At 43.4% G+C, this 14,778-nt stretch overlaps 2 protein-coding genes across 3 annotated transcripts in view; both read left to right on the top strand.

Annotated features, from left to right (window-relative positions):
• The window catches only part of LOC101597087 (alpha hemoglobin stabilizing protein), a 43,204-nt gene extending 28,691 nt beyond the window's left edge, over window positions 1-14,513 (top strand). For both annotated transcript variants that reach the window (XM_004671004.2, XM_045131618.1), the window contains 3 exons: window positions 13,553-13,741; window positions 13,891-13,965; window positions 14,161-14,513. In XM_004671004.2, the coding sequence (XP_004671061.2) occupies window positions 13,891-13,965; window positions 14,161-14,394 (309 nt within the window). In that variant the 5' untranslated portion in view covers window positions 13,553-13,741 and the 3' untranslated portion in view covers window positions 14,395-14,513. The remainder of the gene's footprint in view (window positions 1-13,552; window positions 13,742-13,890; window positions 13,966-14,160) is intronic.
• Znf668 (zinc finger protein 668) overlaps window positions 1-14,778 on the top strand; it is a 704,021-nt gene that overhangs the window by 28,661 nt on the left and 660,582 nt on the right. The window lies entirely within an intron of this gene.

The following is a 14,778-nucleotide window of genomic DNA, read 5'->3' as shown; positions in this document are numbered from 1 at the left end:
ATTCCCCAGGACCCACATTAGCCAGATGCACAAGGGGGCGCACACGTCTGGAGTTCGTTTGCAGTGGCTGGAAGCCCTGGTGTGCCCATTCTCTTTCTCTCTTTCTCTCTTTCTCTATCTGCCTCTCTCTCTCTCTCTCTCTCTCTCTCTCTCTCTCTCTCTCTCACTCTCAAATAAATAAATAAATAAAAATTTTAAAAAAAAAAGAGTATGTCTCAGCTGCCTCTCATTGAACCAGCCCGTTGCTCTCCCTCCCACTCTGCCTTTTATCAGTTTTGTCTGGAACTACACTAAGAAGTTAGTTTGACTTGAACTTGCCTCACTTCTCCCCTCCTTTACAAGGACAAAGACACCAAGATAAAAGAAACTAAGACAACTAAGGCCACTGGAGCAGCATGACAAAATCTCCAGTCATCAATTTTTTGTTGTTTAATTTTTCCTCACATACCTGACATCTCTAGGATGGCTTTTATTGAATTTTGTAGCTTGCCAAATAAATCTGTTTTACTTGCTCCTGTGCTTTTCCTTGAGTCATTATGTGATAAGCAAACACTTAACCTTGACAAACCTTAGCCAGGACTAGAGAGCCTCTGTCCTATAAGCAGTCTGCAGCCTGGAGTTGAATCTTTAAGCCATGTTTTATTCAGAGAGCTGGCAATGCGGGAAGGGGGGAAGCTGCCAGGGTCTTGTCTCTAAGATTCTGCCTTCCCTCATTACCATGTCTCTCAGTGTCGAGGAGGGAAGGTTCACATACGCCAAGGCCACTGGGTCTTGCATTCCCTCCTGAGCCACCACTTGGATGATATCTACATTTAAGATTTACTTGGAACCAACCAACCATACCAGTGAGTATGAGCTGAGCCGTCTCCAAGGTACGCATACAGATTCCTCCCTACAGTGTGCTCTTAGCATGTAGACTATAAAGTGCCCTGTCATCCTTTCAGCCTTACCTGACTGGGAGGATGTTATTTTTTTTTTTGAAAGGAAACAAGGGATTACAACACTGCCAGAAAATAGACGCAGGCAGGAAGTTCCCCAGTGTTAATTTGGAGGAAGGTGAATGAATACATTTGGGAAGAGAATCTGAAGACACTGTTTCTCTCCAAATTCTCCTTTTTCTTCTTTCCCTCTTTCTCCTTACCATCTAGCACAGTGAACTGGACCTAAAGTAGACATTTGCTAAAAAGGATCTTTTTCAAGAAATAAGGAAATAAACCGGGAGTGGTGGCACACGCCTTTAATCCAAGGCGGAGGTAAGAGAATCACCCTGAGTTTGAGGCCACCCTGAGACTATGTAGTGAATTCAGATCAGCCTGGGCTAGAGTGAGACCCTACCTCAAAAAACCAAAACAAAAAGAGAAAGAAACAAAGAAAGAAAGAAAGAGAGAGGGAGGGAGGGAGGGGGGAGGGAGGGAGAGAGAGAGAGGGAGAGGGGAGAAAAGAAAATATTCTGGTTCCTTAGCCTGGCATATTGGGTCTCCCTCCCCCCCAGGCTTGACCCCAGCTGACAACTCCCTGCTGGAAACTTCAGATTCTCACAGACTATCAGCCTGTCCCCGAACTGTGGCCTGGACACCCTTCTGATCCACTTCACCTTATCGAACCCACACAGTGTCTCTCAGAGGCTGAGATAAAGTCTGGTACTTTTTTTTTTTTATTTTGAGTTTCCTGGTAGCTTGACAAATTAAATTTACTAACATTGTGTTATATTTTAACGCTAGCTCCCATGGGCATAGTAAACTTTGAAGCCAACTTCTATGAATAAATTCCATCGGAGTATCTTTCTTTGAATGCAGGTTTGTGGGATTTTGAAAAAGTTACTTATTTCTTTGCCTTTAGTTTTTTCATTTTAAAAATGGAAATAATACTACATACCACATAGGCTGGGGATGGGAATAAATGACTCATATATGTAAAGTTCTTAAGTCAGACTTGACCCAGAGTACATACATTTAAATGTTAGATATTCCTTGAGGACAAGGACCCATCATGTACTTCTCCAGACTCAAGGGTGCAGATTGAGGACTTGAAAAGTGAATGTAAATTTCCCCTTCTGTAACTCTTGGTAGCCTGCCTCGAGGTCTGGCGCCCAACAGTGAGTAAGTCATGCACTCAACAGAGCCACGGGAGAGCCCCTCCTCTAGGCTTTCCTCTCATTGATCGCCCACCTCCACTCCTGTGCCATCCACTCTCCACAGTTTATAACTCCCCTGTTCAAAACCTTTCAATGGCTTTTCAGTACTCACTGGAGAAGATGGTCATACTGAAGCCCTTCAGTCTCTTCACAATTGAAAGTAAAATCCTAGCTGGGCGTGGTGGCGCACGCCTTTAATCCCAGCACTTGGGAGGCAGAGGTAGGAGGATCGCCGTGAGTTCAAGGCCACCCTGAGACACCATAGTGAATTCCAGGTCAGCCTGGGCTAGAGTGAGACCCTACCTCGAAAAAAAAAAAAAGAAAAGAAAATCCTAACCTCTTGCCATGGTCCACACACAGCTCTACGATCAGACCCTGCCCAATCTTTCAGACTTCCCCAGTTACCATTCATACTTTTTGTCTCACCACTACAATATAATATGCCCAAGGAGGAAAGGAAGGTCAACTTTTGCACTGAGATATTTCCAATGAATTGTACCAGTGCCTGGGACAATTGCCTATTTGTTGAATTAATGAATTTATTTTCTCTATAGGCACAATATTATTCTTATTTCTTCACAGACAAGGGTTTGGAGACTTATATATAAAAGTTAAATTCACCAAGGTCACAGAGCCAAAAAGTGACAACATTCATCTGTTCATTCATTCATTCAGTAAATATTTAGTGAATAGCTATTAATCTACTAGGCGCTAAAGCAGGATTCAAATTTGAGGTTAATAATTTTAGAACTACAATATCTTTAAAAAAAATTTTTTTTTACATATTTGAAGTGGGGGAGAAAATGGGCACACCAGGGGTCTATAGCCACTGCAAACAAACGCCAGATGCATGTGCCCTCTTGTGCATCTGGCTTACATGGGTCCTGGAGAGTCGAATTGGGATCCTTTGGCTTTTCAGGCAAACACCTTAACTGCTAAGCCATCTCTCCATCCCTACACTATCTTTTTTATTAAAAAAAAAAAAAAAAGAAGAAGAAGAAAACATTTTTATTAGCCAGGCTATCCTTTGACTACATAGTGAATTCCAGGTCAGCCTGGGCTAGAGCAAGACATTACCTCAAAAAAACAAACAAAAAAAAATTGTTTATTTATTTGCAAGGAGAGAGAGAGAGAGCATGTGCACAAGGGCCTTGAGACACTGTAAGTGAACTAGAAAACCAAATTCAGGGGTGGGGAGGGAGGGAATTACCATGGGATATATTTTATAATCATGGAAAATGTTAATAAAAATTAAAAAAAATAAAAAAAATAAAAAAAAAGAATGTAAGAGCCAAAGGAAGGGTAGGACTCCTTACAATGTGCTCCCTCCAGACACAAAATGGCCTGCATATCCATGACTTCACAGTGCCTGACACTACCTACACAAGACCATCATAATTGGAGGAAAAGATCATGACAACAAAATAAAAGAGAGACTGATTGATATGGGGAGGGGATATGATGGAGAATGGAATTTCAAAGGGAAACGTGAGGGTGGGGAGGGAGGGTAGTACCATGGGACAGTTTTTATAATCATGGAAAATGTTAATAAAAATTGAGAAAAAAAAAAAAGAAAACCAAATTCAGGTGGTCAGGCTTTGCAGGCAAGTGTCTTGACTGCTGAGCAGTCTCTCCAGCCCTTCAGAATCTTTTTACTTTCTGGCTTTGTACTCTTTTTAAAAATTAGAAAGGGGGCTGGAGAAATGGCTTAGCGGTTAAGCGCTTGCCTGTGAAGCCTAAGGACCCTGGTTCGAGGCTCGATTCCCCAGGACCCACGTTAGCCAGATGCACAAGGGGGCGCACGCGTCTGGAGTTCAATTGCAGTGGCTGGAGGCCCTGGCGCACCCATTCTCAATCTCTCTCTCTCTCTGTCTCTTTCTCTCTCTCTGTTACTCTCAAATAAATAAATTAATTAAATTTAAAAAAATTAGAAAGGGTGGCTGGACAGATGGCTTAGCAGTTAAGGCACATGCCTGCAAAGCCTAAGTAGCAGAGGCCAGTAAGTTAAAAAGGAGATATAAAGGGAAGAGAAAGGAAGGGAGGAGGGTACTTAATAGGTTGGTATTGTATATATGTAAGCACAATGATTGAGATGGGGAGGTAATATGATTAAGAATGGAATTTCAAAGGGGAAAGTGCAGCGGGGGGAGGTAGTACCATGGGATATTTTTTATAATTATGGAAAATGTTAATAAAAGTAGTGAAAATAAAAAAATTAATTAATTAATTTAAAAAATGTAAAGGTAAAATAAAAAGAATAAAAATTGCTCAGTTCCCCCCCCAAAAAAAAATTAGAAAGGGGGGCTGGAGAGATGGCTTAGCAGTTAAGGCACATGCCTGCAAAGCCTAAGGACCTAGGTTCGATTTTCTTCAGGTCCCACATAAGCCAGATGCACATTGTGGCACCTGCACCTGGAGTTCATTTGCAGTGGCTAAAGACCCTGGAGTGCCCATTCTCTCTGTCACACGCTCCCTTCATCCCTCGCTTTCAAATAAATAATAAAATAAAATTATTTTAAAAAAAAATCAAGCCGAGCATGGTGGCGCATGCCTTTAATCCCAGCATTCGGGAAGCAGAGGTAGGAGGATCACTGTGAGTTCGAGGCCACCCTGAGACTACAGAGTGAATTCCATGTCAGCCTGGGCCAGAGTGAGACCCTACCTCGGAAAACAAAAAAACAAATCAACAACAACAACAAAAAGCCAAACCAGTGCCTCTAACTATTGTGCTATCTTCCCAGCTCAAAAAAAAAAAAAAAGATACATTCTTGTTACAACCTAACTCAGTCAATATAGGTAAATAAAATCAAAACAATCTTTTTCATTTGGTACACACCTTTAACTCCAGCACTCAGGAGGAGGTAGTGATAGGAGGATCACTTTGAGTTTGAGGCCAGCCTGAGACTATATAGTGAACTCAAGGTCAACCTGGGCTACAGCGAGACCCGACCTCAAGAAAAAAAAAAAAGAGAGAGAGAAAAACAAAAGCTGGAGAGATGCCTCCACAGTTAAAGGCACTTGCTTAAAAGCCTAACCGCCTGGTTTCAATTGTCCAGGACCCACAGAAAGCTGGGTGCACAAAGTGGTGCATGAATCTGTAGTTCATTTGCAGGGGCAAGCAGCCCTGGTGCACCCATTCTCTCTCTTTTGTAAATTAATAAATAAAATATGAAAAGGAAAGAAGGGCGTGGTGGTGGCGCACGCCTTTAATCCCAGCACTCAGGAGGCAGAGGTAGGAGGATTGCCATGAGTTCAAAGCCACCCTGAGACTACATAGTGAATTCCAGGTCAGCCTGAGTTAGAGCGAGACCCTACCTCAAAAAAAAAAAAAAAAAGGTTTTATTTTGATAAACAAAATTAAAAAAAAAAAAAAGGGCTGGAGAGATGGCTTAGTGGTTAAGCGCTTGCCTGTGAAGCCTAAGGACCCCGGTTCGAGGCTTGATTCCCTAGGACCCACGTTAGCCAGATGCACAAGGGGGCGCACGCATCTGGAGTTCGTTTGCAGTGGCTGGAAGCCCTGGCGCGCCCATTCTCTCTCTCTCTCTCTCTTTCTCTTCCTCCTCTTCCTCTCTGTCTGTCACTCTCAAATAAATAAAAATAAACAAAAAATATTTAAAATAATAAAAAAAGAAAGGAAAGAAGAAGCTAGGTGTGGTGGCACATGCCTTTAATTTCAGCACTCAGGAGGCAGAGGTAGGAGGATTGCCATGAGTTTGAGGACACCCTGAGACTACACAGTGAAGTACAGGTCAGCCTGAGCTGGAGTGAAAACCTACCTGGAAAAACAAAACAAAACAAAACAGGAAGGAAGGGGGGAAGGGGAAGGGAAGGAAGGAAGCAAACAAGCTAGAGATGGCTTAGTGGTTAAGGTGCTAGCCTGTGAAGCCTACGGATCCACATTCAATTCCCCAGTACCCACATACACCAGATGCACATGGTGGCACATGCATCTAGAATTCCTTTACAGTGGCCACCATCATCCATCCCAAATTGGTGTCAGTTGGTCTTGGGTTGCAACAGGGGTACTAAAAAGGAAGTGCTAGCAAGGTCCAATATACTATGAAAGGAGATAATCAGTTTTAATTGCTCATCAAACAAAAAACAGTACTGGGTAGTTACCATGGCAGGGTTGAGATGCTCCCCATCTAGCCCTTCACAAGCCATAGTGTTTTCCATGAGCCAAATGCCTGCTCATCCTGAGCTGCTGATGCCACAGGGCCACTCTGCATCTCTCCACCCCCGGTGGTCTTAACAGAACTGGCCCTTGCTGCTTGGCTTGGTAAAGGCTCAAGGGGATACAGGGACACTCTTACCTGATGTGCCTGCTGTTGGGGCCAGCTTCCTGGCCCTGACAGGCTCTGGTCCAGCACTGTGCTCCTTGCTTTGACAGCAGCTATACATGGTTATGAAAGGGCTCAGAACTAGAGGAACAATCTCTGTTTCCAGTATACTTTTTTTACAGGAGAGAAAGGTACACTATGTTCTCTTTGGGGATAACTGCCCACTTCTAGGTCAAACTTTTTTCATGAACTTTTTTTCGGGCCTTAAAGCCTTCCAGAATATTACTAGCACAGCATTTGGCTTTCTGTCAATTTTTTTCTTAGGAACTCTGACTTAACACAAGTATTTCCACAATTTTCCACATGTATTTCCACATGAGTTTGAGAAGTCCTTTGTCTGCCCTTCTCTCATTCCTCTAGACTTCTTTACCACTCCTGATTTATATGCCAGTCCAGGCCAACAAAGCCTCTCCTACCTCATACTATGGGGCTCAGCAAAGCCACTAGAGCCCCATGTCGGTCCCAAGGCACCTGTTGAATCAAACTTTCTTTAAGAAAAACTTTATTTTTATTTAGTTATTAGAGAGAGAGAGTGGAAGCGAGCCAGGGCATCTAGCCACTATAAACAAACGCCAGACGTGTGCCACCATGTACATCTGGCTTACATGGGTATGAGGGAATCAAACCTGGGTCTTAAGGATTTGTAGGCAAGCACCTTAATGGCTACATCATCTCTCCAGACCAATCAACCTGCTTTTAACCTCCTGTGAACACAGTTCTATCTGGCCTGTGAACTTGGCACCAAATGCCACCTCTCTCGTGCCATTTTCTCAGTTGTCCAATCTCTGATATTCATGAGGACCTCAGCTAGTGATAACCAGTGTCCTTAATGGCTCACATGAGCCAGCTTATCATAGACTAATTTCCCCTCATATTTCCTCAGGCTATGCACCTTTGTCTCAAGGAGGGAAGAATACTTGCATTACTCAGTTTCTCTGCTTCTAGAGCACTCAGCCATCTGCCCCCATGGTCCACAATATTATGAATCATAATTGAAGAGGTTCTTCCACTTTGCTTAAAAGCCCTTCCCAGCCAAAGCAGTTCAGAGGCGGAATACTCCCTATCATTGTCTCCTGCACCAGGCCAATATTAAGGCCCTGGTCTGCATACTAGACCATGAGTTTTTCCCTTCTTGATCTGAGGGTGATCTGCTGTCACTTCTCCCTCATTTTCTACCTCCTCCCTGTCTGATTCTTCCATGGGTTCCAGGTATTTCCATCCCAGCAAAGGTTCTTCAGTACAGATCTGACTTGTGCTCTTTTCCTTGCATCTTGCCAGTTGTGAGAAATAGCAAACTAGCACCTCCATCTCATCCTTTTATTCAATTTACCTGCCAAATCAGAGGCTAACACAGAGAGCACCAGGTGCATGCCCCTCTTCCTTTATAACCCTCCTTTACTCAAGCAAGTTCCAACTGGGTAGCCATCTTGGCCTCACAACTGCCATGATGGCCTGCTGGCAATCCTACCTCATGTATGATTCTCTCAAGAAATGCAATGTATGTTACAGGCCATTACCGAGGTTCTTGGTTTCCCATTAGGAATAGATGGTAAGACCCTATTGCTGAAGACTCACATGCTTGGGCTGCAAGGTCACTGAGAAATCCTGCTGGAGCTGAGCTGAAAACCTTCTCTGTATAGACTAGCTGACAGAAAGCTGGAAAAAGCTACGCTGCATGCAGTTCCATGGGAGAGAGAGAAGTCACCAATGGAGATAAAAAACAGTGGACACTGCAAGCCTTAAATTTGGCCAACCAGGCCAAGTGAGCCAACAGGTGCAATGGTGGCATGTCTGTTATGTTGGAAACCATCTACCCTCTAATTGGACTGGAGGCCCTCTCCATGGGAGGGAACACAGGCCTGATATTGAAAACCTGTGTCAGGGGAAGTCATGAGCCCTAGGGGTATATCATCTGCTGCTGTCTGGCTGAAGGTATATACTATGCTCACCAAACTGCCCAGTAAGCACTTCTCTTAATGTTCATATCCATATATTAATGCTAATCTCACTTTTGTTTAGAGAAGCTTCTCTTTTCAGATGGCAGTGACCTTAGGATGACTCATAATGTACCATAGTGCTATGAAGAAGTGACAGAGGAGTGCTCAGCACTGAAACATTTCCATCACACCTTCCAAGGATAAGGGTCCATTGTGGAAGAGATGGTGAAAAGAAAGTCAGAGCCATGGGCTGGAGAGATGGCTTAGCAGTTAAGCACTTGCCTGTGAGGCCTAAGGACCCCGGTTTAAGGCTCGATTCCCCAGGACCCATGTTAGCCAGATGCACAGGGGGCGCATGCGTCTGGAGTTCGTTTGCAGTGGCTGGAGGCCCTGGCGCGCCCATTCATTCTCTCTCTGTCTGTCGCTCTCAAATAAATAAATTAAAATGATTTTTTTTAAATTAAAAAAGTAAAAAAAAAGAATGTCAGAGCCAAAGGAAGGGTAGGACTCCTTACAACACACTCTTCCAGACCGAAAATGGCTTGGATATCCATGACCTTGCAGTGCCTGACACTACCTACACAAGACCATCATAATAGGAGGAAAAGATCATGACATCAAAATAAAATAGAGGCTCACTGAGAAGGGGAAGGGGTATGATGGAGAGTGGAGTTGTGAAGAGGAAAGTGTGGGGGAGGGAATTACCATAGTTCATTGTCTATAATTATGGAAGTTGTCAATAAAAAAACTTAAAAAAGAAATGCAATGTATGTTCACCCTAGTCCTTCAGCCATTTTCAGTGCATCCTGACAGTCATTTAGTGGGCACCATCCATCAAGCAGGTGGATACTCTGCCATATGGAAGAAGACTATCACCCTTGGCCTTCCTTCCATGAACATTCCACTGCCAGATAGCTCAGTCTTAAGTCCAAGTGTTACTGTTCATCAAAGGTCCATACAACTGCTGCCATATCACATACCACATGAGAAAGGATGATTATGTGGGGGTTGTCCCCAAGGATGCTCCCCTCAGGCTGTTTAGCCCCAGTTGCATGTCTCAGCAACCACTGCATTGGCTGTGCAGCCATTCCTCCCCAACTCATCTTTGGTTCTATTTGTCCCTGTTCAGGCACCAACATGTTAACTTTTCCTAGGGAGATAGGGCACCAATGACAGACCAAAGTAATGATCCCATCAAAGTTCAACTTGGTGAACCAATGAGTGTATTGGGGTTACTTTGCAGGCAGATGGGTGAGGGGTTACCATGAGTGATTCAAAAACAGCTGCATCACTTAAAGCCTCCCCCCCCAGCATGGTGATGGCTTCTGAAAGGTGCATCTGGAGCTCCCTACATGTCTTGCAGGCAGCTTGGGCAAATAGGGTTCTCCTCTCCCCAGCAATTATTAACCACATGTATAGCCCCGGAGAAGGCCCTTGTGAATCTTGTTTTAGGGGCTCCCTGAGACTTATGAGTTTTATTTACTTTTTAAGTATTATGAGCCAGGATGGAGTTTTTCTTTTTAGAGGACATTGCTAAATAATGCCAGTCCACCCTCAGAAATAAGCAGTCTATCATTAACACACACACACACACACACACACACACACACACACACACACACACACTTTTTGCATTCAGTTCCCTATTTTAGTACTACTGGCCTGGTGTGGCCTATTCTATCTATAGTTCATTTAATATTTTCTTAGAGATATTTCAGATCAACACATATGTAACTGCCTCATTATTGTATGTCATGTCATAGTTTTGATTACTATAAACTCATGGTAAGTTTCCTATATATGCCTTTTTGTATATTGAATATGAATATTTCCTTAAAATGGAGTCTAATGTAAAATCATTATTATGAAGGATATGTGTATTTTACTTTGAATAATCATATAAAAGTATCCATTTCAGGGCTGGAGAGATGGCTCACTGGCTTTGCCTGTAAAGCCTAATAACTGCAGTTCAAGTCTCCAGTACCCACATAAAGCCAAATGTATAAATTGGCACATGTGTCTGGCATCCGTTTGCAGTGGCTGGGAGTCCTGGTGTGCCTATTCTCTCTGTCTCTCTTTTCTCTCTCTCTGCTTGTAAATAAATAAATATTTTAAGTTTTTTAAAGTATCCAATTTAAAAGTTTTTCCAATTTACACTCCTTGTGACTGTGTATAAAATGCTTGCAATGGGGCTAGAAAGATGGCTTAGTGGTTAAGACGCATGCCTGCAAAGCCAAAGGACCCAGATTCAATTCCCCAGGACCAACATAAGCCAGAAGGTGGCACATGCATCTGGAGTTTGTTTGCAGCATCTGAAAGCCCTGACATGCCCATTCTCTCCCTCTTTCTCTCTCATTCAAATAAATAAAATTAGCCGGGTGTGGTGGTGCATGCCTTTAATCCCAGCACTGGGAGGCAGAGGTAGGAAGACCACCACGAGTTCGAGGCCACTCTGAGATTACATAGTGAACTCCAGGTCAGCCTGAGCTAGAGTGAGAACCTACCTCAAAAAACCAATAAATAAATACATAAATAAAATGCTTGTCATCATCAAATATATATTTCTAGCATCAAAAAATTCAAGGGCTAAGCTGGACTTGGTGGCACATGCCTTTAATCCCAGCACTGGGAGGCAGAGAAAGGAGGATCATTGCGAGTTCGAGGCCACCCTGAGACTCCATAGTGAATCCAGGTCAGCCTGGGCTAGAGTGAGACCCTACCTCGAAAAACCAAAATAAATAAATAAATTCAAGGGCTAGGGAAATGGATTAGCAGATAAGCACACTTGCTCACAAAGTCTGCTGGCCCAGGTTTAATTCCCTGGTATCCACATAGAGCCAGATGTACAAAGCAGTGTATATATCTGGAGCTTGTTTGCAGTGGCAAGAGGTCCCAGGCACTCATTCTCTCTCTCTCTTCACAAATAAAGAAAAGTACTTTTATCAGCTACACTTGCATTTTAATCCTCACACTTGTATTCCAATCATTGATACACTTTCTGCCACTATAATTGATTAGTGGTAATATAAGACAAATGGATCTCTACTCTTTTTCTTTTTTTTTTTTTTTTTGGTTTTTTGAGGTAGGGTCTCACTCTGGCCCAGGCTGACCTGGAATTCACTATGTAGTCTCAGGGTGGCCTCGAACTCTCGGCGATCCTCCTACCTCTGCCTCCTGAGTGCTGGGATTAAAGGCGTGCGCCACCACGCCCGGCTTCTACTCTTTTTCTTGAGACGCAGGGCCTATGTAAGTTAGGCAGCCTCTGCTTGGTGATCCTCCTGCCATACCCCTCCCCAGTACTAGGCTTACAAACTTGTGCCACCATGCCCAAACATGACATTTCTACTCATGTGGTTCATATTCTGGTAGAGTGCAGTCCCCATATCTCATAGATATTCATATGTAAGATACAGTTAAAAGGATTTATTTAGTGGGACCTGGTGGTGCACACCTTTAATTGCAACACTCAGGAGGCAGAGGTAGGAGAGTCTCCATGAGTTCAAAGTTGCGTGAGACTACATAGTGAATTCCAAGTTAGCTTGGGCTAAAGTAAGACTTTACCTTGAAAATAAAAAAAGTAACAAAAAGGATTTTTTTCTTTTTTAAAAATTATTCTAATTGACATACAAAATAACCAATTTTATTATGGCATTTTCTTTTTTGGTCTATGTAGTATCTGTGGTGTGTGTGGTATATACACACATACACTGTGCATATGCATGTGCCCCACACATATGCTGTAGAGTTCAGAGGAAGACATCGGCTGTCCTCCTCTATTGCTCCTCTGTCTTATTTCCCCAAGACCAAGTCTGTCAAACTTAGAGCTTGCTGGTTTTTGGTTAGATTGGTTGACCAAGAAACCACAGTTGAGTTACAGGCATTTAGGGCCATGCCTGGCTTTTCACGTGGGTGCTGATGATTGAGCTAGGGTCCTCATGCTTGTATAGCCAGCGCTCTTATCCACTGAGCCATTTCTCCAGCTCTCTCATTATGAGATTTTCATAAGCATATATATCACTGTTCTTTGTTCATTGTATATTTGCCACACTGTTACCCTCCCTTGGTCTTCCTCTCCTCCCCTTTCTCCTTTCAACTATCTCCCTCTGCTTCCAAATTATAATATCTACGCACGCATGCACACACACACACACACACACACACACTCACTCATATATCTAGATTCCACGTATAAATGCAAACATATAGGCCGGACGTGGTGGCACACGCCTTTAATCCTAGCACTTGGGAGGCATAGGTAGGAGGATTGCCGTGAGTTTGAGGCCACCCTGAGACTCCATAGTGAATTCCAGGTCAGTTTGGACTAGATTGAGACCCTACTTCAAAAAATCGAAAAACCACTAAATAAATAAATGCAAACATATTTATCTTTTCCTCATTACCCTCCTTGTTCCCTTTCATCCTCTTTTAAACCCCCTTCCCCTCACACAGTTTCCATTCCACTATATATATTTAAGCCTATATTCTGCATGTGAAAGAAAATGTCATATTTGTTAGTGTCTCAGCATTATTATTTCCATTTCTATCCATTTTGCTCTCTTTACAGCTGATAAAAAAAAAACATTTGTTAGGTATATATCCCACACTTTTTTGGGGAGGTAGGGTCTCACTCTATTCTAGGATAACCTGGAACTCAGTCTGTGGCCCAGCCTGGCCTCAAACTCATCGTGATCCTCACCCCAGCCTCCCAAGTGATAGGGTTAAAGGTAAGCACAACCATGCCTGACGTTGTCCCACATGGTCTAAAAGGATTTTAATTAGGATAAATAATACAAACTTGGAACAGTGCCTGAAAGAAATGAATAAGTAATAGAATTTCTTGAGACAAAGTCTTGTTTTGATACAGTCTTGGATTGGCCTCAAGCTTGTGATACCTCCTCCCTCTGTCTCCTGAATGCTGGGATTCCAGCCTGGCAGTGGGAAAATGATTACCACATTGTAAATAGTGCAAAACTGCCTGTCAGGTGATGGGCTGTAAATGTTAGTTTCCTTTGGATTTAGAGCCTGGACATTATGTTCTGGGAGAGGGCAAGCATATGTCCCTGGTTTTGTTCTGGCATTTTCTGTGTGTCTTCATTTATCTATTTTTTTTTTTCTTGACTTCTCTATCTTTCTAACTCCAGGAAAGCCTTACCACCCACCTCCCACCTTCTCCACCCCAGGATGACCTATCACTCTCCTTCAGGACCTCAATGCAGGGCGTTTCCTTCTTAAGCTAACCCTCGACTCCTTGCCTACATCTAACTTAGCTCACAGGACACACGTACTCTGAAGAGTGTGGGCAAGGGGAACCAGCACTACTGAACCTGAAGGTAAGCCCAGCTTGGGAGAAATGTGACCTTAGAGCAGAGCAGGATTTGAAAGGTTTTGGAAGAGCATGAGTCATCTTTAAGGGAAGTAGAATTGGGGGAGATACTTAAACATGAAGGAAATGGATAAATTCTACTTCTTTCTCTGACAGATGGACGTTTTTCGGACTAATAAAGATCTAATTTCTAGAGGTGTAAAGGAATTTAATGTTCTGCTGAGTCAGCAGGTAAGCCCAGGTACTGTCAGAGGACAGACTAGAATGTGTGGAGGGCAAGGGCAGAGAAGCTGTGTGGGCATGGTGGAGTTGATGGTAACATCTAAAGATGGGGAACACAAATCCAGGAAAAGAAGGCTATTTGGGTGTTCTACTTTGCTGACCACATTCTCCCTTGCCAATTCCTCCATTCTACCCCCTCCCCAGGTCTTTAATGAACCTCTTGTCTCTGATGAAGACATGGAGATCATGGTTGGTGACTGGGTGAAGTTGTACCTCAACTATTACAGGAAGCACATGACGGGGGAGCAGCAACAGCAAGACAGTGCTCTTCAAGAGCTCCAGCAAGAGCTGAACACTTTAAGCAACCATTTCCTGGCCAAATATAGGGTCTTCCTGGAGTCTCATGGGCCCTCAGATTGTGCAGTGCCCTCTTTGTAGCCAAGAGGCACATGGCTTCCAGTCTAAGAAATCCTTAGATCTTGGCAGTGTTCTTCATTTCCTTGAGCTGTGTTCCTTTACTACTGTACCTTGACACCCCAATAAACATCAATACTGGTTTTGTGGGCTCCTGACTCTTCCTGTTGTCCCTGGATTGTGGGGGCATTTTGTCCTTTTTCTTCAGTACTGGAGAGTTCATTCAGTACAACAGAGGTTGGCAGCTTTAAGTAAACACTGGGCAGGGCTATAAGGCTGGATGTTCTGCCAGAGATTAAAGAGAAAGTGTTTAAGTGAGGGAGTGGGCAGAATAAAGAAAGGGGGTTAGAAGTCCTCTAGAAATTATGTTCCTGTGACCAGAAGGAAACCTCCACCAGGTCTGCTGCC

This window comes from Jaculus jaculus, chromosome 12 (assembly GCF_020740685.1).
Source record: "Jaculus jaculus isolate mJacJac1 chromosome 12, mJacJac1.mat.Y.cur, whole genome shotgun sequence".
Classification (NCBI taxonomy): domain Eukaryota; kingdom Metazoa; phylum Chordata; class Mammalia; order Rodentia; family Dipodidae; genus Jaculus; species Jaculus jaculus.
Note: the sequence above shows the minus strand (reverse complement) of the source record. Positions and strands in the feature narration are given on the sequence as shown.